This window comes from Micropterus salmoides, unplaced genomic scaffold (assembly GCF_014851395.1).
Source record: "Micropterus salmoides isolate LMB-PRFRI ecotype aquatic unplaced genomic scaffold, ASM1485139v1 Ms_hic_scaffold_9, whole genome shotgun sequence".
Taxonomy (NCBI): domain Eukaryota; kingdom Metazoa; phylum Chordata; class Actinopteri; order Centrarchiformes; family Centrarchidae; genus Micropterus; species Micropterus salmoides.
The window spans coordinates 1,111,023-1,131,285 of NW_024044681.1; the positions used below are offsets into that span (position 1 = coordinate 1,111,023).

At 40.8% G+C, this 20,263-nt stretch overlaps 1 protein-coding gene across 10 annotated transcripts in view; it reads left to right on the forward strand.

Moving 5' to 3' along the window:
* Positions 1-20,263, forward strand: part of grip1 (glutamate receptor interacting protein 1) — an 88,927-nt gene that overhangs the window by 40,710 nt on the left and 27,954 nt on the right. For 3 of the 10 annotated variants that reach the window (XM_038707876.1, XM_038707882.1, XM_038707874.1), the window contains exons 2-11: positions 7,839-7,919; positions 10,928-11,063; positions 12,803-12,948; positions 13,666-13,749; positions 13,827-13,902; positions 13,999-14,162; positions 14,950-15,097; positions 15,220-15,389; positions 16,332-16,469; positions 16,568-16,717. In XM_038707876.1, coding sequence (XP_038563804.1) covers positions 7,839-7,919; positions 10,928-11,063; positions 12,803-12,948; positions 13,666-13,749; positions 13,827-13,902; positions 13,999-14,162; positions 14,950-15,097; positions 15,220-15,389; positions 16,332-16,469; positions 16,568-16,717 — 1,293 coding nt within the window. Of the gene's footprint in view, positions 1-249; positions 497-7,838; positions 7,920-10,927; positions 11,064-12,802; positions 12,949-13,665; positions 13,750-13,826; positions 13,903-13,998; positions 14,163-14,949; positions 15,098-15,219; positions 15,390-16,331; positions 16,470-16,567; positions 16,718-20,263 lie in introns of those variants that run through there. The other 7 variants (XM_038707883.1, XM_038707875.1, XM_038707877.1 and 4 more) reach the window with 6 other exon arrangements.

Below are 20,263 nucleotides of genomic sequence, written 5' to 3' on the forward strand. Positions count from 1 at the left end.
TTATTCCTTCCATTGATCTCCACTTCCTCCCTTCGTCATGCTCGTTTCCTCCCTCCATCCACCTTACAAACCAGCTGAGAAATACAGCAGCCTCCCTCCTCCCTTTGCCTCTTCATCCTCCCGCCCTCCTCCTCCTCCCCATCCTCCCATCTGCGCAGACTCTACCTCCCCCCCTTCCTGCCTCCCTCCCTCCTCCACTGCCTCATTTTATGGAGGAGCTTCACATCTGCAGCGCTCCCTCTCTCTCTCCCGTTTGCCGTTTGCCGAGCCTCAGGAAGCGTCTCCATGATGGTTTCTGTTTGAGCAGGTCGCCCGTCACATAGTCGCTCACAGAGGAAGACGAGGAGGAAGAAGAGGAGGCAGAGGAGTGGGTGGTGTAGTTTGTGGCGGCTGCATCTGCATGGCGCTGGGGGGGGAGGCGACGCTCGGCTCGGCTTCACCATGATCGCCGTGTCGTTTAAATGCCGCTGCCAGATCCTGCGCAGGGTGAACAAAGGTAGAGAGACATAGAGAAACACTGGAGGAGAGAGAGAGAGAGGCTGGATGTGTGTGTGATGGAGGGATAAACATGTTTGCATGTATAACATACGTGTGTGTGTGTGTGTGTGTGTGTGTGTGCGGCACTGGTTGAGCATCATTTGGTGTAAACGGCTGACACTGAAAAGAGAAAGAGCTGGTTGTTTATGACCAAAGCCAGCTGTGTGTGTGTGTGTGTGTGTGTGTGTGTGTGTGTGTGTGTGTGTGTCTGAAAATGATCTCCAGATGGATTCATTCAGTCGATCGCTGCAGGTTGCTTCGGGCGAGAGACCTTCAGAGTGAGTGTGAGCAGGAGAGAGAGAGAGAGCATCTTATTTTCATGAATGTAATATTCATGGTGTGTGTTAACGGGGAGAGCGAGCATAGAGGAGAAAGGAGGGCACAGACTCAGAGAGAGAGATAATGTGTTCAGGAAGTCTGGTGCGGTTTGAAGCTTCAGGTGTTTGTGTTTTTCCTGGTGGATAAAGTATTCAGATTATTAAGTAAAAGTGGCAGTACTACAATGTAAAACATACTCGATTAGCAGTGGTGGAAGAAGATTTGTAGAAGTACTATGTTACAAGTAAAAGTACAGGAAGCTACTGTCTTTGTTCCCAGGATATTAGATATTATTACCACTATGTGTCCCTTAAGTCTGGACTGACTTTAGAAAAGGGGCGTTTAAATCCCTTCACTTGGAATCAGCTGTAAAACGTCCTGAATCTTCGGCTTTTGAAGTACTTTTAAAAGACTGGAAATCCTGGCTATAGATGTTGTGACTGATTAATCATTTGATCCTCGTTGTTGATGATTTGTGGCAAATATTTATGAACATGTTGACCTTTTAACTGATTATTAATTCCCATGTGTTTTATCTTTTTATGTCTGCAACCTTGTTAATTATGCTACTGACGGTCTCGGCCAGGACACTCTTGAGTTTATTCCTGGTTAAAAGGTTATAATAACAATAATAATAATAATAATAAAAGATCCTGTATTCACAAGCATACTTATTTAGTACTAGCATCAAAATATACCAGTAAAAGTACTCATAATGCAGAATGGACCATTTCAGAAAAATATATATACTGGATTAAATATTTTTATTTATTATGAAAAGGGAGACTTTTCACACACACTTCCATTAAAATAAAAAGCTTTGTCGTCGCGGGGTAATTTATATATATATATTTTTTGAATTAATGATCAAAGTTACTAAAACTGTCAGACAAATGTAGACTAGTGAAGTAAAAAGTACAGATTTTCCTTCTGAGATGTAGCAGAGTAGAAGTTTAAAGAAGCCTAAAATGTAGTACCTCAGAATACAGTACTTTAGTAAATGTACATAGTTACATTGCACCACTGTTTATTACAAGTGAAAGTCCTTGTTATTCAGATCCTTTACTTACAATAAAGTAGAAATACTTCTGTTATAAGTACCTTCAGAATTTGCAATAAAATGTACTAAAAGTACAACCAGTAAGTCTCATTGTGCAGAAAGGCCCCTTTCAGAGTGTTATATTTATATAATTGGACTTTTGTTACAAACATAATTATTTGTAAGCGTCATTTTAATGATTTTTATAACACTGCAACCATGAAAGTCTTCAGCAGGTAGAAATCACTTTTACAGAGACCTTCAGGAAAAACTGACACAAAGAGAAAAATGACCAATACTTAAGCACAGAATCTTTCATGTGAATATTTCATGTGCTTTCTCCCCAAAAGGCTGAAAATGTGGACAATACCAAAACACTTGTACTGATCCACACCCCCTCCAGCAAGAGCAGCGTTTAATTATGATTTCTGATAACATCATAACATTTCCCTCTGAAATGTAGTGACTGAAATGGATTTCACGTTAAGCAGCACTGGTTGGAGGATTGTGAGCAGTAATTTAGTGACTCTTCAGTATTTATAGTAACTGACTGACGGAGCAGATAAGTGTGTTTCTGGTTTGGTTGTTGTTGAAGGTCAGACAGCTGTTTGCAGACCTGAGGATGATTCTTGTTGGATCTAAATATCAACTTTAACCATTTTCTGTCCCATGGAGCTTTTATATCCGGTCACTTCGTGTTCCCTCTTTATTTTTATTTGCAGAAGCAAATCAAGTCACCTACAGTGGTTTTTTTCTTTCCAAGTCATTGATGAATTGTCAGAAAATTGTTTATTTGAAGCCCAAGTTGACGTCTTCAAATGTCTGGTTTTGTCCGACCAACAGTCCAAAAGGCAGAAGAGAAAAACACATTTAAAGAAGCTGTGGTTGTTTGCTTTTTCCTTGTTGATTTTGTTGTTGATTAATTGGCTTATTGTTTCACTACCGCTGATGCTACATGTCACACTTTAGGCTTCTGTAACTATAGTATTTTTCTGCAGTTTTTATTTATTTGTTTGCTTGTTAAGGAGTTCAGTCTTCCTCGTAGTTTAGCTACAGACTGACATTTAAATAGTCAATATTTTTCAAATCAAAAAGTTAAACATATCTGATTCAGAACAATAAAAAAAAAACACATCTAATCTCACTTTTTTGACTGATTTGCGATACTGTGGGGGAATCAACATTTTATAATAATTTTCCCTTTTTTATTGAGAAAACATATTTAAATGATTGTGGTGTTATTTTTGCAAGGATTTGTACCAAACAAAGATGTTTTCTTAAATCTAATAATATGATGAGTAGGCCACAACGTCTCTGCAGCGCAACAAAATTTAATTTAAAATGGCATTTTGACACACATATCACCTTTTGGAAATATTGCACGTCCTGCTGTTTGAAAATTAGTTAGTCATATTGCGATTTCGATAAGATTTTCATTAATTGTTCAGCCCTAATCTGATTCCAGCTTCTGAAATGTGAGGATTTACTGGTAGACGGTCAGATATAAATTACAAATTTGAAGACCTCACCTTGGGCTCTGAGAAATCGCATTGGGAATGTTTGGCTATTGTCAGATTGATTTAATAATCATTTAGTTCCAGCATAAATATATCCAGTAACCAGTAGAACTTGCAGTACATTTACTCAAAAACTGTACTTTACTTGAGTATTTCCATTTTATGCAACTTTATACTTTCACTGCACCAAATCCCAGAGGGAAATATTGTACTTTTAACTTCACTACATTTGTCTCACAGCTTTAGTTGTGAGTTACTTTGAAGAATAGAATTTTACATTAAAACACGTATGTAGTGATAGTCTACTCAAGTGGCCGACCAATAGACTAATTTGTCTGCCATTCAATAGGATGATATCTGGCATTTTGAGAAAATTAGCATCGGCCGATACCTGCACTCACGAGGCCGATATATCATCCTAAATGACAGCAGATCTAATCTAAAAGCATCACTGGCTAGTGTTAAATATATATAAAGTTATACTGTAGATAATAATGCAGCTGAATGACTTCTGACAAACTTATCCGCTCTCCCTTAAACATCAGTCAAGCTCTGAAATCTACAGCAGAACCCAAAGTATGTTTCTGTTTCATTCATTAATCAAACTTTGATCTGAAACAACACGTTACTGGCTGAGATGTTTATTAGCTTGTACTCTGCAGGAATAATGGGATTATATATGACTTTTCTTTGTTTTGATATCAGCATTATATATAAACCATCGGCTGCTCTCTAAATATCTGCATCAGCCATTCAAAAACCTGTATTGGTCGACCACCACCAGTAACCTTCTGGCGAATGGAAACACCTGCAGATGACCTGCAGATGTTTCCTGATCCTGATCCGTAATCAGCTGTTTGTATTTAGATTTTCAGTGCGTAAGCGCAAGAGGCCGGGCCTCGAGCTCCACCATTCCTGAAAGTTTAATTTGTGTTTCTGAGGTTTAACACGTACACGCTGTCAGTATAGTTTGGATTAAAAATGGATCATCTCTGTGTCACAGCTACCCTCAGTGGGTATTAAATATACAAGTAAAAACACATTTCATCTTGTGGCTGTGAAACAACACATGTAAATGGATGTAAAAGTGTTTTCTCAGTTATAATTAATTAATCGGCTGCTGATACAATCACATAACAGTTTTTCTGAATTGAGTACTTTTAATATTTGGGTACATTTTCCTGATTATACTTCCATAAGTAAAGGATCTGAACACTTCCTTATGCGTAAACTTGTTTAAAGAATTGTAGCAATCAATAATACGAGTTAAAGAGGTGGTATTATGCTCATTTTCAGGTTCAAAATCCTATTTAGGGGTTGTACCAGAACAGGTTTACATATTTTTGTCATACTGCACATTGCACAGCCTGCCCGAGGAAATCAGGTCGGCTGAGTCAGTGAACTCTTTTAAGTCCCTTCTTAAAACATACTTCTATAGGAGAGCCTTTCCCGATCTTATTTGACTTCATTTTATCCCTTTTATTTTATTGTATTTTACTAATTTTATATTAATCTGTATTTTAGTCTTTTCAATGTTTTCATGCTCTTATCTTGTTTTTTTGTATTATTCTTTACACTTGTTAAAGCACTTTGTAACTTGTTTTTGAAAAGTGCTCTACAAATAAGGATTATTATTATTATTATTATTGCTGCAGCTCCTCTTTCCACCCTGTGTTGAAGGCTTCGTTTTAGCTATGGAGTGATACATCTTGTCTCTAAATGATCTTTGTTGGGAGTTGCACATGCTCAGTTCCTAGTTAAGGACTACTAGTCAATCAGAAGCAGAGGGCGGGTCAGCGAGAAGCCGGTAAACAGCTCGGGTTCAGCCGTACATGTTGCCGACCGGCTTGGCAACATGGACTGGAGCGAGAGTTTCAGAGCGGTGAGTTATTAATCTGTATCCATAAAGTTTTAACTGAGCTCTGTCTCTACATCACAGGAACAACTTTATGTCCACTGACTGCCTGGAGGGTAGCTAGTGTTTGGAAGGGAGAGGAGAGCTGTGTGCTGCAGCTCACTGCTTTTCCACCGGTGTTTTTGAGGGCGTGTCGGAGTAGTCGCTTGGCGGGCGTTAAATGAGGCGCATTTAGGGAAACGGCTGGACTACAAGCGAGCTGTTTTCAGGCAGTTCAGAGCAGAGTTTTCTGTGGGAGATGGGAAAAAGCCAAAAAGCATAATACCACCTCTTTAAGATTATTCATTTATTATATAACATACAACAGTGTGTAGTATAAAGCGTTATATGTGAATATACACTATGTACTGTAGTTGAAAGGGAGAGATGCTGCTGCCCTACATCTGGAGGAGGAGGAGGAGGAGGAGGAGGAGGAGGCTTAGCTTTCATCTTCACTTAGCTATGGTGTGTGTGTTTTTCAGAGTCTCATTGTTATTTCTGAGCTCTGCTGCCGGAACCAAACAGAACATAATAGATCTAGAGCAGATTAGAATAGACTATAGTGAAATGAAATGAAACCAAACAGGAGACCAAAATAGAACAACACGATGCTGAACTGTAACAAGACAAAACACAAGTGTGACGTGATTTACAGGCGCGACTAACGATTTAATATCACTGGTCTGATGTTGCCTGAAGGCGCTGTGACTTCATGATAATTTTCGCTAAGTCGACTGACTTTCAACATACAATTGGACAAAAATTAGTCTTTTAATAGATTTGTTGATCCCCAGACAGGAAATGCAGGCATTGCAGCAACACAAGGATAAAAATAAGTAAAGATAAATGGAGAAAATAATTGAAAAATATAATTAAAGGTTTGTTAAACTAAAATAAGAATAGAAGTATAGAAACTTTTACAAGAGCAATTAAAGACAAAGTTCTGAGGTAGAAGTGACAGTGGTGTGGTCTAGTATAGTATAATTAAACAGCAATCAGAATAATGTATGGTATGATTAAGTAATAATAGTGTCTGTCTGTATTAATATATATAATAATAATAATAATAATAATACAATTACACAATTACAGTATAAAGTGAAATATAGTCATATAGTATAACAGTAAATATAGTAAAGTACAGCAATATAAAAGAATATAAAATATAATATAGGAAATCAATCAATTGCAAAACCTCACATGTCAAGCAGAAACCAGATGTTTCGTATTTCAATTATCAGAAAAGCTTATGATTTATTTTCTGAATTGATCCATAATAATTTCAGAACTATAGTTAGCGTTGTGGTGGTGATTCTAATTTTTCAGAAACATCAAACATCCAATCAAATCTCTGCATCTAAATTGAAATGATGTCACGGTTCATTGCTTAGCTCCGCCTCTGCTGTCTCATCTGCATGATGATGTCACCAGGGGGTCTCCCAGTGGACTGCTGTGATTGGCCCACACTTAGATAGACCACTGTGTTCTCCACAGGGATTGGTCACTGTACTGATGAGGTCACCTCTCTCTGGCAGTAGTTTCTTTATTCATAAGGACAAGCTGACTTGACAGATCTCTCAGCAGCAGCTTTAGACTTTAAACCAGACGGTTAACGGGGCAGTAAAAGTCATTTCAGAGCTTCGTTAACAAATAGCATCATCTGAAGCATGCTGCTAACATGCTAATACTGGCTAATGAGACCAGAAAACTTAAGTAAGGATATATGTAGCTCATCGGTAGTTTTTTAGGTAGTTTATTAGCTCTGAGATGTATTTTTGTGGTGGAAGGTCTGTGACGTCTGATGATGACGGTGAGTACAGATGCATTATGGGAGCGTGTCACTTTTACATTATGTGTAAAGGTTTCTGTCTGTTGCGGTTTGTCAGTGAACTCAGACAACTTACTAGGTTTCTGGCCTTTAAACCAGTTGAAATAACTGGTAGAGCTTCAGAACCAGGTAGAGGAACTGGTCAATCTTCAGAGTCATTGAGAGGAACTGGTGAAGCTTCTGAACTAGTTAGAGAAACTCGTTGCACTTCGGGGTTGTTTCAGAAGTAGTGGATCTGGTCAAGCTTTTTAACCCGTTGAAGGAACTGGTAAATGTCTGGAACCAATTAAAGAAAGTGGTGGAGCTTCAGAACCAGGTAGAGGAACTGGTGAAGTTTCTGAACCTGTTAGAGAAAATGGTCGAACCTTCGAACCAGTTAGAGAAATTGGTAGCTTCAGAAGTAGTTAGAGGACCTGGTCAAGCTTTGTAACCCTTTGAAGGAACTCGTAAATGTCTGGAACCAGAGGTTGGGGAACTTCACAACCAGTTAAAGGAGCTGGTTAAGGTTTGGAGACATTGAGTAGCACTCGTTGAACAACCTAAACCTTAAAAGGAAGTCATAGAGCTTTGGAACTTAGTTACAGAAACTGGTAAAGGGCTGGGACCAGTTACAGGAAATGGTTGAGCTTCAGTACTAGTTAAAGGAACTGATAGAAGTTTTGAGCAAGTCAGAGTAATATTTTTGTGTGTTTCTTTGTGTTTCAGATGAGGGGCCATACACCAAACACTCTGCCGGGGCGAGACCTCCAGATGGAGCGCTGGCCATCAGGAGGCAGAGTATACCAGGTAACACAAAACACACATTTATATATTATCTATTATTTAGTTGTTGGTGATCTCTTCTATCCATTTCTTTCTTTTCTGATTTCTCTTGGTTGTGTGTGATTCCACCAGCACAGCGATGGAGATAACAGCTCTGAAATTAGAACACATACAAACATTTGCAAGTTTTTGATACGTGTGACCTGAAGGAAGATGCTTGCAGTCGCACTTTATCTCCTCCCACCTGGAGCTGGTGGCCTACTTGCAAATCAGAATACTGAAATCAGAATTTACCGAAATGTCTGTGACTGCAACTAAATATTATATTTGTGACCTGAGACAGTTGTCATAACAATCTCAAGGACAGTAGAGAGCTGTTACAGTGATGGACAACCTTACAGTTTATTGTTTCTCCAGCGATTAATAAAACAATGGGTACATCCTGGATTTTTGGAGCCAGTTAAAATAACTGGTTGAGATGGAGAACCAATTAGAAGAACTTTTGGTGCTTCAGAGAAAGTTAGGGGAACTGGAAACCTGCAACACCAGTTGATGAAGGATCTGTTGGAGCTTCAAACTGGTTAAATTAACTAGTGGATGTTTTGAACTAGTTAAAGGAAGTAGTGGAGCTTCAAATCCAAGTACAGGATCAAGGTAGAGCTTCAGAACTAGTAAGAGGTGCTGGTAGTGTTTCAAATCAAGTTGATGGAGCTTTAAAGCCAACTCAAGAAAATTGGTACATCTGATCCTATTAAAAACCATTAGAGCAACTGGTACAGCTTCTGAACAAGTTAGGGGGACTGGTAGAGGTTCTGAACCAGTTACAGGACTGTTAGAATTGTAGAACCAATTAGATGGAGGAGAGGAAATGGAAGAGGTTTGGATTCAGTTAAAGGAACTGGTAAAGCACCCGAACCAGTTACAGACACTAGAAGTGCATCTGAACTAGTTACAGTAACTAATCAAGCTTCCGAAGCAGTTAAAAGAACTGGCGGATGTCCAGAGCCAATTAAAGTATGTGGTATAGATTTGCAACCACTTGGAGGAACTGGTAAAGCTTTTAAACTAGTTGGAGGAACTGGTAGAGCTTCAGGACTAGTTGGTGGAACTGGTAGAGCTTCAAGAGCTTCAGGACTTGTTGGTGGAACTGGTAGAGCTTCAAGAGCTTCAGAACTAGTTGGTGGAACTGGTAGAGCTTCAGGACTAGTTGGTGGAACTGGTAGAGTTTCAGAACTAGTTGGTGGAACTGGTAGAGCTTCAAGAGCTTCAGAACTAGTTGGTGGAACTGGTAGAGCTTCAAGAGCTTCAGAACTAGTTGGAGGAACTGCTAGAGCTTCAGAACTAGTTGGTGGAACTGATAGAGTTTCAGAACTAGTTGGAGGAACTGCTAGAGCTTCAGGACTAGTTGGTGGAACTGGTAGAGCTTCAAGAGCTTCAGGACTTGTTGGTGGAACTGGTAGAGCTTCAAGAGCTTCAGAACTAGTTGGTGGAACTGGTAGAGTTTCAGAACTAGTTGGTGGAACTGGTAGAGCTTCAAGAGCTTCAGAACTAGTTGGTGGAACTGGTAGAGCTTCAAGAGCTTCAGAACTAGTTGGTGGAACTGGTAGAGCTTCAAGAGCTTCAGAACTAGTTGGAGGAACTGCTAGAGCTTCAGAACTAGTTGGTGGAACTGGTAGAGTTTCAGAACTAGTTGGAGGAACTGGTAGAGCTTCAGAACTAGTTGGAGGAACTGGTAGAGCTTCAGGACTAGTTGGAGGAACTGGTAGAGCTTCAGAACTAGTTGGAGGAACTGGTAGAGCTTCAGGACTAGTTGGAGGAACTGGTAGGGCTTCTAAACTAGTTGGTGGAACTGGTAGGGCTTCAGGACTAGCTGGAGGAACTGGTAGAGCTTCAGGACTAGTTGGAGGAACTGGTAGAGCTTCAGGACTAGTTGGAGGAACTGGTAGAGCTTCAGGACTAGTTGGTGGAACTGGTAGAGCTTCAGGACTAGTTGGTGGAACTGGTAGAGCTTCAAGAGCTTCAGAACTAATTGGTGGAACAGGACTAGTTGGTGGAACTGGTAGAGCTTCAGGACTAGTTGGTGGAACTGGTAGAGCTTCAAGAGCTTCAGAACTAATTGGTGGAACAGGACTAGTTGGTGGAACTGGTAGGGCTTCAGGACTAGTTGGTGGAACTGGTAGTGCTTCAAGAGCTTCAGAACTAATTGGTGGAACTGGTTAAGCTTCACGACTAGCCATTGATGTTTCAGAACCAGCAAAACCGCCACTGAGATCCTCGTAGTGGATTTAATGTCACTAACAGACGGGTGCACACACATTTCTTATTTAGTCTCGGATTTATAGTAAAATCTGAAATAGTGCAGCTTTAACAAAACTGTTTTCCTCTGAAAAAAGCTTTTTTGTAATTCAGCATCTTTCAGTGTGAAAGCAGATTTTGAAGTAACACTTTCAAAAGTTTCTCCTTCGCAGCTGCAGGAAACTGGTTCACATTTAGATGAATAGAAGATTTTGGGGGTTTTCTTTTTCAGACTGTGAGTCAGAGCTGATGTTTTAGAAAAGCTGCTGCTCTTCAGAAAGCCTTCTGTGCAGGAAGAAGATGAGGGAGGAGAAGAAGACAGCAATGGTCATGAAGATTAGACGTCTGAATGAAAGAGGACGAAACCCTGCCTGATTAATATTAAATACAACATTTAAATGAAATCCTGCTTTCTGGTTTATCACCTGAGGGCAGCTCACACCAGATTGTACGAAGTCTGCTGTGAAAAATCTCCCTCTCTCTTCCCTTTTCTCCCGCTGGTGAATATTTTAGCCCTTTGATGAAATATAGATGGACCAAAGAATAGAAGATGACTTCACTTCTCTCTCCTTTTTTTTTTTTTGGAGATGACTAAATTATTATTTTATTTCTCCATGCTGAGAGACAGTTAGTGTAGGGATGGAAAAGAAAGAGAGATGGAATAACTAAGACTGGATGAAATGAAAGAGTTCAGTTATGCAGTAAAATCACATTATGTATCCTTTGGTGTGATGTAGACGAGTTTCGGGGCTGCACGGTGGTGGAGCTGATGAAGAAGGAGGGGACGACGCTCGGACTGACGGTTTCTGGCGGCATTGACAAAGATGGGAAGCCCCGGGTTTCAAACCTACGACAGGGAGGCATCGCTGCCAGGTAACGGATCTCTGTCTGAGTCTGTTTTGTCTGGCGGGCTAGTCTATTATTTTCTAATCTTTTAATCTTTTAGTGTTTTTATCACATTCTAACCTGCTCTACATCCCATCTGTTCTGTGTCTTCTCCGATTCTTTTTGAATCTCGCTTCTGGTTCCTTCACCACAGATCTCGTCATCCTCTTCCTTCTCCTCCTCTTCCCCTTCATGGCTAAAATGAAAGGAGTCTCCAGAGCGGCGTCTCTGGGGACTCGTGTCTAAGAAAAATATATACTAAATCATTTGTAGACATCAGTCGTTTCCCTTCAGTAGAAAAGGTGAACGTCAGCTCACCTGTGTTTTGTACCTGAGGTGTTGCTACTGTTAGCGTTAGCTGTATCTGGGGCGCCATTGTAGCTGGGAGAGCGCGACACGTTGAACACAGTGCATTCCTTCAGATTCACGCTGTGTTGAAGTAAACGCTTCGTCATGTCGGAGCTACTTCCTCGCACCAAACCTCCTTACTGCAGCTGATGCATTTTGCTGTGTCATTCTCTTTTTTGGTGAAGCTAAGCCAAACTTTGGAGCGTTAGCTGCGATCCGCCATGGTCCAGGACTGGAAACAGAAGCACTCTCTTCTTCATGCTTTGTTGACCTGGCAGATAAGAGACATGTTTATGGACTGTAAAATGCTCACTGCAGTTCAATCAGGAGCTGAAATATGCAGATAGTTAGAAACCGAGAAGCAGAATCCAAACGCACGGGTCTTAACATGGTTCAAATTTTGTTTTACATTTTCATGTTAAATGTGTTTAAATGTGCTTTAAAGTTGTGAACATCTTTCTTTCACCTATAATGTGCATAACTAGCCATTTAAATCACACATATCTGCTACTCATATATGTTGAATTTCATTATTACAGGCCCATCCATACTGGATTGCACTGACCCATACCAGTGTTGATGGTTTAGTTTAAAAAAAATTGAATAACAATATATCAGCCAGTACTTTTTTTCTACATAAACACATAACATAAACAAACATTTTTAAAAAGGACCCTTTAAATTAGTTTATTTAAGTATTGTAACACAGTTTTGTACTGAACATGTATTTTACGTGTCTCTCTGGTGCACAAACTGTGTAATGGAGAGACTTCATAAACCTTTTCAGACACATCTTGTTCTGTCTGTACTGTATATTATAGTTCCTCCATGCAAAAGAAAACAATATATACAGTTATTTTTATGCATATATACACAAACACATATTCACCAAGAACATTCTGCAGTGACTCTATATGACTCTGACGTCAGCTTTGATGCTCAAGTCAAGAACGTGAAGCAGTCCTGTGTTCTCCACTTAAATCCAATATATTTTTTGTCCTCCACCTGGATCCATACTTTTATCTGCATGCCTGCAGTTAGGACCTTAAGGAATACAAGATGTGCATCACCCCTATCTTAGCCTCCTTTCACTGGCTAATCTTAGAATTGATTTAAAGTTTTACTGATTTTACTCCTGGGTCTGGTCCCAAACTTGTGGACCCCTGTTACCTAATGTGTCGGATCGCAGCCTAATATCCTCTTGGCTGTTTCTTAATCCAGGCATGCTGCTAGAGGAGACTTCAAGCCTGCTGTTAGCCACTGTCTTTTCATCGTGTTGATTTTATTTGACATTGGGTATTTAATCTTAGGCTTTACTATTGAAAAAGATAACTTCATTGACTTGACATTGTAGCTGATGTTTTAAACTGTTTGTGCAGGAGCGACCAGCTGAACGTGGGCGACTACATCCGTGCTGTTAACGGCATCAACCTCGCCAAGTTCAGACACGATGAGATCATCAGCCTGCTGAAGAACGTCGGGGAGAGAGTCGTCCTGGAGGTCGAGTACGAGCTACCACCCGTCTGTGAGTTATGCCACCAGTAGTAATAAGAGATATTATTAGAAATATAAGTACAACTGCAGCGTATGGAGACTTTTTTGTGTTCTTGGGTGTTTTTTTTGCAATGAAATTATGGAAATAAGTAAAAACTGCAAAAGTAGATGGGAATCTTATTGCTTCTTTGAAAAAGCTTTCTAAAAAAATTTTTTATTCCAAAACTATGTTCTTAAATCACACACACACAGTTCAGTGTCTTGCAAACACTCTGATAAACGTTAACGTTATTTGTCCGCATATTTAAACCAGCTTACCTTGATTCTGTCAGCTCTTGCAGTGGTCCGGGATGTAACAGCCTGTGTCACAGTGATTTGTTTCGTCTGAAATCTCTGCTTATGTTTTGGAAAAGTGTTTGACAATAAACGATTTCCTTTTATGTTGGACCACAACAGTTTCCTCCGCTTTGGTAAAGAACATCTGGATACTGTTTTTCACGGTCCTTTGCTTTTATTTTTGCACGCAAATGAGATGTTGGTATCACACGTCTGCTGTGTCTTCTAAACAAGGAAGTGAGTTTGATGATGTGTGACAAAGTTTTGCAGGAAAATATATTTTAATGTTGTGTTAATAGTTGACATTGTGAAACTCTGGAGGGACTGTGTAGGGAGAGTGTATTCAGTGTGTTGTTAAAGCTGCAGAAGGTCAGAGGTCATGTGGATGTGTTGGTGTTCTGGTGTGTTGCAGCGGTACAGGGGTCAGGGGTCATGTTCAAGAACGTTGAAGTCACGCTTCACAAAGAAGGAAACAGCTTCGGCTTCGTCATCAGAGGTGAGAGGGGCTCAGCGCCTGTGTGTCTGTGCGTCTGTGTGTGCTTTCAAAATCAATCCATGACTGTGTGTTTGCAGGTGGGGCCCACGAAGACAGGAACAAGTCTCGCCCCATCGTCATTACAACCATCAGGCCTGGCGGTCCGGCTGACAGGTGCGTGACCTCTGACCTCCCTGTGTGTCTGAAGGGTTTTTGTCCCTCGGGGGCCTCTGTAGAAATTATCCTCTCTCTCTCTCTCTCTCTCTGCAGAGAAGGAACTGTCAAGCCGGGTGATCGGTTGTTAAGCATCGATGGGATTCGTCTCCACGGCAGCACGCTATCAGAGGCCATGAGCATCCTGAAGCAGTGCGGGCAGGAAGCCACGCTGCTGCTCGAGTATGACGTCTCCGTGATGGGTCAGTTTGAACTCTCTGGTACTGACTTTTGTGGTTAATTCTCGAACTAATATCAGTTTTTAAGAAGTATGAGCAACTAGACCTAAAATGATTAATCAATTAACATAAAATGAATCAGCATCTATTTTGATAATGGAATAATTGTGTAAAAATACCCAGAATTTGACAATTTCAGATTTTCCATTGTAATGATTTTCTACTTGTTTGTTTTGTATTAAAGTAAATAGAAAATCTTTGGACTGTTGGTTGAACTAAAAACCTATTTGAAGACGTTCCCTTGGGCCATAAAATGTATTATTCTCTATTTTCTGATGTTCTATACACCTATTAAATTGTTAATTTAATCCATAATAATATTGTACAATAAATTGTGTCAAAGTAAATCACAAGTCCAAGACACGTCTTTTTTACAAACATTTCAACTTTAAAAGTAACTGAAAACAAACTTTAAAAGATGGAAAAGAAAATGTGAACATTTAGACAAATCTTGAGGCAATTCTGATTTTAAAAAAACAAAATAAAAACTGCAGCAGTCGAGCACTGTTGCTACTGAGATGAAGAACGTTTTGGGACATTAATTAGGTCAACGCACTAAATCAGTTTCTGGAAGTGGTCAGAATAAAGTGATATATAGAGTTGAATATCATCTGCATAAGAATGATCGGAAATATGATTAATGTGAATAATATGACTTGAATGAATTTCATGATAAAACAGGACCAAGAACTGAACCGTGTGGACCCCCATATGAAGTAAAATGATAACAAAGCAAAAACTTTGTGTGTCTGTGTTTCCCGTCTGTCAGATTCCGTTGCCACGGCGTCGGGGCCGCTGCTGGTGGAGGTTGCAAAGGCGACGGGCTCCAGTCTGGGCGTGGCCTTGTCCACCTCCATGTTCTGCAACAAGCAGGTCATCATCATCGACAAGGTCAAACCAGCCAGCATAGCAGACAGGTACCTGACGTCTGACCCCGATATCGCAACCCAGCTACAAATCTGTAAACCTCTTTGTGTGGAATTGATCAAGTGTGATGTATTTTGTGTGTGTGTGTGTGTGTGTGTGTGTGTGTGTGTAGGTGTGGTGCTCTTCATGCAGGCGATCACATTCTGTCCGTCGATGGGAAGTCGATGGAGTTTTGTTCTCTGGCTGAAGCCACTCAGCTGCTCTCTGTATCCTGTCAGACCGTCCGCATGGAGATCCTGCCACAACACCAGGCCCGACCGGCCCTGAACGCACCACAGCACGGTATAAACCCACACAGACCAGATGCCTGTACTACTTCAGGAGTAACTTTGTGACGTTGGGTGTTTCTTCTTAAATAAACCCGTACTACAAAAGATATAAATGTTACACCCGAGGTCTGCTGTCATTGATGCTGCGTCTCTAAACTGCTCTGAGCAGCTTATCTTCATGGTTATGATTTATACATGAATAGGGCTATTGGACTACACACCACATCTGTACTCAATGATGAGAGCTATTAATAGATGTCACTTGATGAAATATTTTTAGATTCCACCCTGACTTGTTGCCATGTGCGCTTTCAACTGGGTTGCAGCTGAAATTAAGTTATTCTTACCACAATAGCATTTGATTTGATTTGATCGTCTTTATTGTCCCCAAATGGGCAAGTTGGTTTGCAAACAGTATTCAATACACATCATAAAACAAATAAATAAATATAAGTCGTAAATACATATAACATACAGTAGATGTCATCTTAATAAAGTCACCATGAGATATAAAGCACTGTGTGTCCATCAGTCCTCTAGCAGTAGTACAGGCCTCAGGCCAGTCTGCCCTGAACGCACCACAGCACAGTATAAACACACACAAACACCAGGTGAGACCGGCCCTGAACACACCACATCAAGGTATAAAAACACACACAACAGACTCAACTGGCCCTGAACGCACCACAGCACAGTATAAATACACCCTGTGTGTTAATCCCCATAAGTCGATGGGTCCTCAACGCATGACCACAGAGAATACAATTCATCACAAACAAATAAATAGATAAAAAAAACATAATAAACTGCACATATAAGAAATTACATAAATAAGATGTAATCTTTTGTAAAGCTGTGAGACAGGCAGCTACCTGACCTTTGACCTCTCCTTCTGTCTTAACCTAAAACCCTCCCGTGTGTATGTGTGTGTTTGCGTGTGTGTGTGCGCGTGCAGTCAAGGTGCAGCGTAGTCCCCGCCCCCTTCCCTGGGAGACCGGAGGCTCTGCCCCCATCCTTCCCCCCTACCACTACAACACGTACCACCCCGACCAATCAGCTGCCAGATCGCACAACCGCCATACAAACAACCCTCGTACGTCCTCCTCTCTCTCTCTCCCTCTCTCTCCCTATAGTTTGATGTGTTGTTTTGAGAGAGAGACCCCCGCTCATCATCTCTCTCTCTCTCTGCAGCCCTCAGCCACTCGTTCTCTCCTGGCTCCATGTCAGCCTATAGTCTCTCGTCCCTGAACATGAGCACCCTGCCAAGGAACATGTATCCCACAAGTCCACGGGGCACCCTGATGAGGAGGAAGGGCAAGAAGAAGGACTTCAAGAGTTCCTGTGAGTCTGACCTCTGACCTCTGGCTGTGGCTCTCAGATCACTGATACTATTCTACTCTGTCCACACTTTGATCTGTCATCACTTCAACATAGATTGAATGCTAAACATTGTACCTGGTTAGCATCAGCATGTTAGCATTGTAATTGTAAGATGTTAGCATTTAACTTAAAGCGCTACCGTCATACCTGTCAACCCTCCCGTTTTTCCCCAGCGTTCTCCCGTATTTTACCGTTCTATCCCGCTATTATCCTGTTTAAATATTTTCCCGTAAATCTCCTTTCAACCTCACTAAAAAACATTTTTTTATAGAAAACCTGCTGTGCGTATTTGAAATATTTGCTACGCTTCTCTCCGGTAAAGCAGGTGGCAACATGTAGAACATTAGCTGTAACAGTGATGACCCGCCAATAAAACAAGAAGAAGAACAGCAGCAGCGCGAGGGGTCAAGGATGGATGATGCAGGGCTCTACAGTATTTCACTCGCATATGCCTCTAAGAAATTAATACGTGCCATGCGGAAAAATTATTTACGAGTAAGGACTGTAACTTACAGTACACTCATTTTATCAGTGAATCTAATAACAAACAATGCAAGATACTTATTTAAGATCACCTTAGAAGTGCTGAAAGTAGTCTGCTACAGTATACTGTAAAAGACAGATTACACGGTTTTCACATTAGGCAGTACACTTACATTATCCAACATTTACAGAATCTATAATTCATTGAAAAAATTTTAAAAATCGCAATTAGATTTTTTCCCCTAATCGTTCAGCCCTAACATAAAGTACTGCTGCAAAAATGTTCTCGCGCTTTTATTTTGTCGGCACAATCACTTAAGTGGAAGTGATTATGTGACTAACTTTTGCTGTCATGACTGAGATCTGTTTCAGCACCAGCCGCTATAATTATTATTTTTTTTTGCCACTATCAAAGTAACTTTGTGCCGTGGGCCGCCAATTGTCGACCACTTCTATGTGTCATCAGGTTGTGATCTATGAAGACATTCTCTAAAGTCACTGATGCAAGAAAACAAACTTTTACTGTATTTTACTTTATTGTAAAAGAGGCAAGGACAAACTTCCTTTTAAGAGGCAGAAACCCCGAGCAGAACCATGGCTCAGGGTGGGCGGCCATCTGCCTCCACCAGTTGGGGGTGAAGGAGAGAGAGAGAGGGAGTGAGAGCGAGAGGGGTAGGGGGTAGCAGCCTACACAATATCCACACAGAGGTACAGACAGTAAAGGTAATGTTGGTACAGACCGAATCAATAATGGTACAGATATTTATAGTAATGTTAGTAATTATAATCATTATAATAACATCGGGCCCCACAGTGACTTTGGTTCAGCATCAGAAAATGACCATTTCCCCCCGGCATCTCTTAGGGAAGAAATCTTTGTTCCACTCAGGTAACACAGGTTACCCCAACACAACCAGGGAGACAAGCCTACTTTCTTACTCTAAAGTAACCTTAATTGACCCTTCGCTAAACCACGCCCCGAATACAAAGCTGGCCAATCATAGGACTCGCTCTAACTGAGGTCAGACATGTTAATGGCTGCGCTCCATTGACTCTAATGCAAAAGGAGTCGTTTTCTAGCTTTTTTTGGCTGTATTTTTCTAAGATATGGTCAAACGCTCTTCCTGGGCCACATGTAATAGTTACTGTCGCTACTCAGAGAGGTTGAAAGGAGAAGTACTATTTATTCTCTTTCCAAAACCTAAAATAAATGCAGAAAAATGTCAGTTGTGGGTTGTTCCTAATGTTAATGTTAGTTAGCTAACGCTAGCTAACTTCCTACTGAATGTAACGTCATAAAGCCCTGCTGTTCTGCTTTTTAATGATTGTAATAATGAACAGAGGCCTAGCAGCTGTACAGGAACAGTGTTGATCCTTAATATCGTTGTCTTTTGTCTCAGTCGTCAGGGGATGCGGTGGTTCACTTGTACTGTGTGATCGGTGGCTTTAGCTTCTATCTTTCATTTTTTTCACATCAGTCTGAGTCAGTCTGACAGCCTGAATACAACCTTCAAATCTATAATGCAACTACGAAACTGTCTGCTTCTTTCTCAGATCGCTTTTTCCAACTAATTTCACAATATTTCTCCGGGGACTGCAGTAATAGACTGTTGCTAAGCAACAGTAGGTAAGGGGGCGGGGCTTAGCGAAGGGTCAATTACAGCCGGGTACAATCGTTAGTTAATTACTGTATGTTCAGTGTCTCTACTGGGGCAGGTCACTCCTGCACATGGCAGCCTGTTTTTGCTGGTTTGTTAAAGACACCTTTAATTTCTAAAACACTTAACACGCAGTCAGGAAGGAGGAAATCTCTTTCTAGGACCCAAAGTCTCACTTATTCTATCTATCTAATCAAAATGCTATACTGAGCTCTCACTGTGCACAAAAAATCAGGCGATAGGATACTTCCCCTTTACATCAGGGTACACTAATCTGGCCCACACAGAGAGCTGTAAGCTGAGGTCTTCCCAAAAAAGAATACTCTGAGCTCTAGGGTCCGCAGCTTAAATAAAGAAAAAGGCAGGAGGAGTTTGACCCATTTTCAAACGTTCATTGGCTCACAGGGTTTTACCATCAGGGTGATTGGCCCCTGCATTATCACCCCATGTCACCTTTTTTAAGGCAACTCCCTCCTCAGCCTGTTGGCTGCAACACCCCTGCTCACTGTAACAAGTTATATAAATTAAACACAAGTAAAATAAAACAATATATCTTGCTAATCGTACAAACAATAAATGTGTGATCCAAATACTAATTCATAAAGGCCAAAAAGAGAAGGCCACAAACGAGGTCCAAGATAAATGCAAACCTTTTTCTTATACACGCAAGAGATCAGAAAGGGCATCAAACTGTTTCGTCTGTGACAGTTTCTCTGGCCTTAGTAATGAAAAACCGTCCTCTTGTCATTCAGTGAAAAAGGATTGTCTTTTTATGTAAGGGTAAATAGCACTACTTCTAATCATTTTAATGTGCAGGGGGTGACATGCCCCCCCCACATTTCAAAATCTATGTTTTTCCCCTCCCCACTTTTCTCCGACGATTTCGGATTTGGCTCATAGCCGAGGCAGTTTACTACGAGTGAGTAGTCAATCAGTCACACACTCCACATCTGACATCAATAAAGCGTTGAAATGTGAACAAAAACCATGTAGATAAATGGGACATAACAGAGGTGATGCTGAAAAAAGTTAAGGGAGAAAAAAAAGTTAGCTCGAGGCTGGTGCAGCAAAGTGCCTGAATATTACAGACCTTTCTTTAGTGCTGCTGTTACTTATTGCCCACCTGAAGACAGTAGTGAGGATGTCTGCCTACTTTAAATCATTTAGCCACATTTTCCATTCATACCTTCATATCTCAACCAGTCTGTCATCTGCATTAGGCTTCATTAACCTAAATGAGCCGTCATCCAGGCTGTGTGCGCGCAGTTACGCAGAAGAGCACTGGTGTCGGGCGGTTGTCACAGTCACAGAGCTGGGCAGATGCAAACATTTAGAAAATAAGGCAAATACCTTTTCAGTTAAAGGC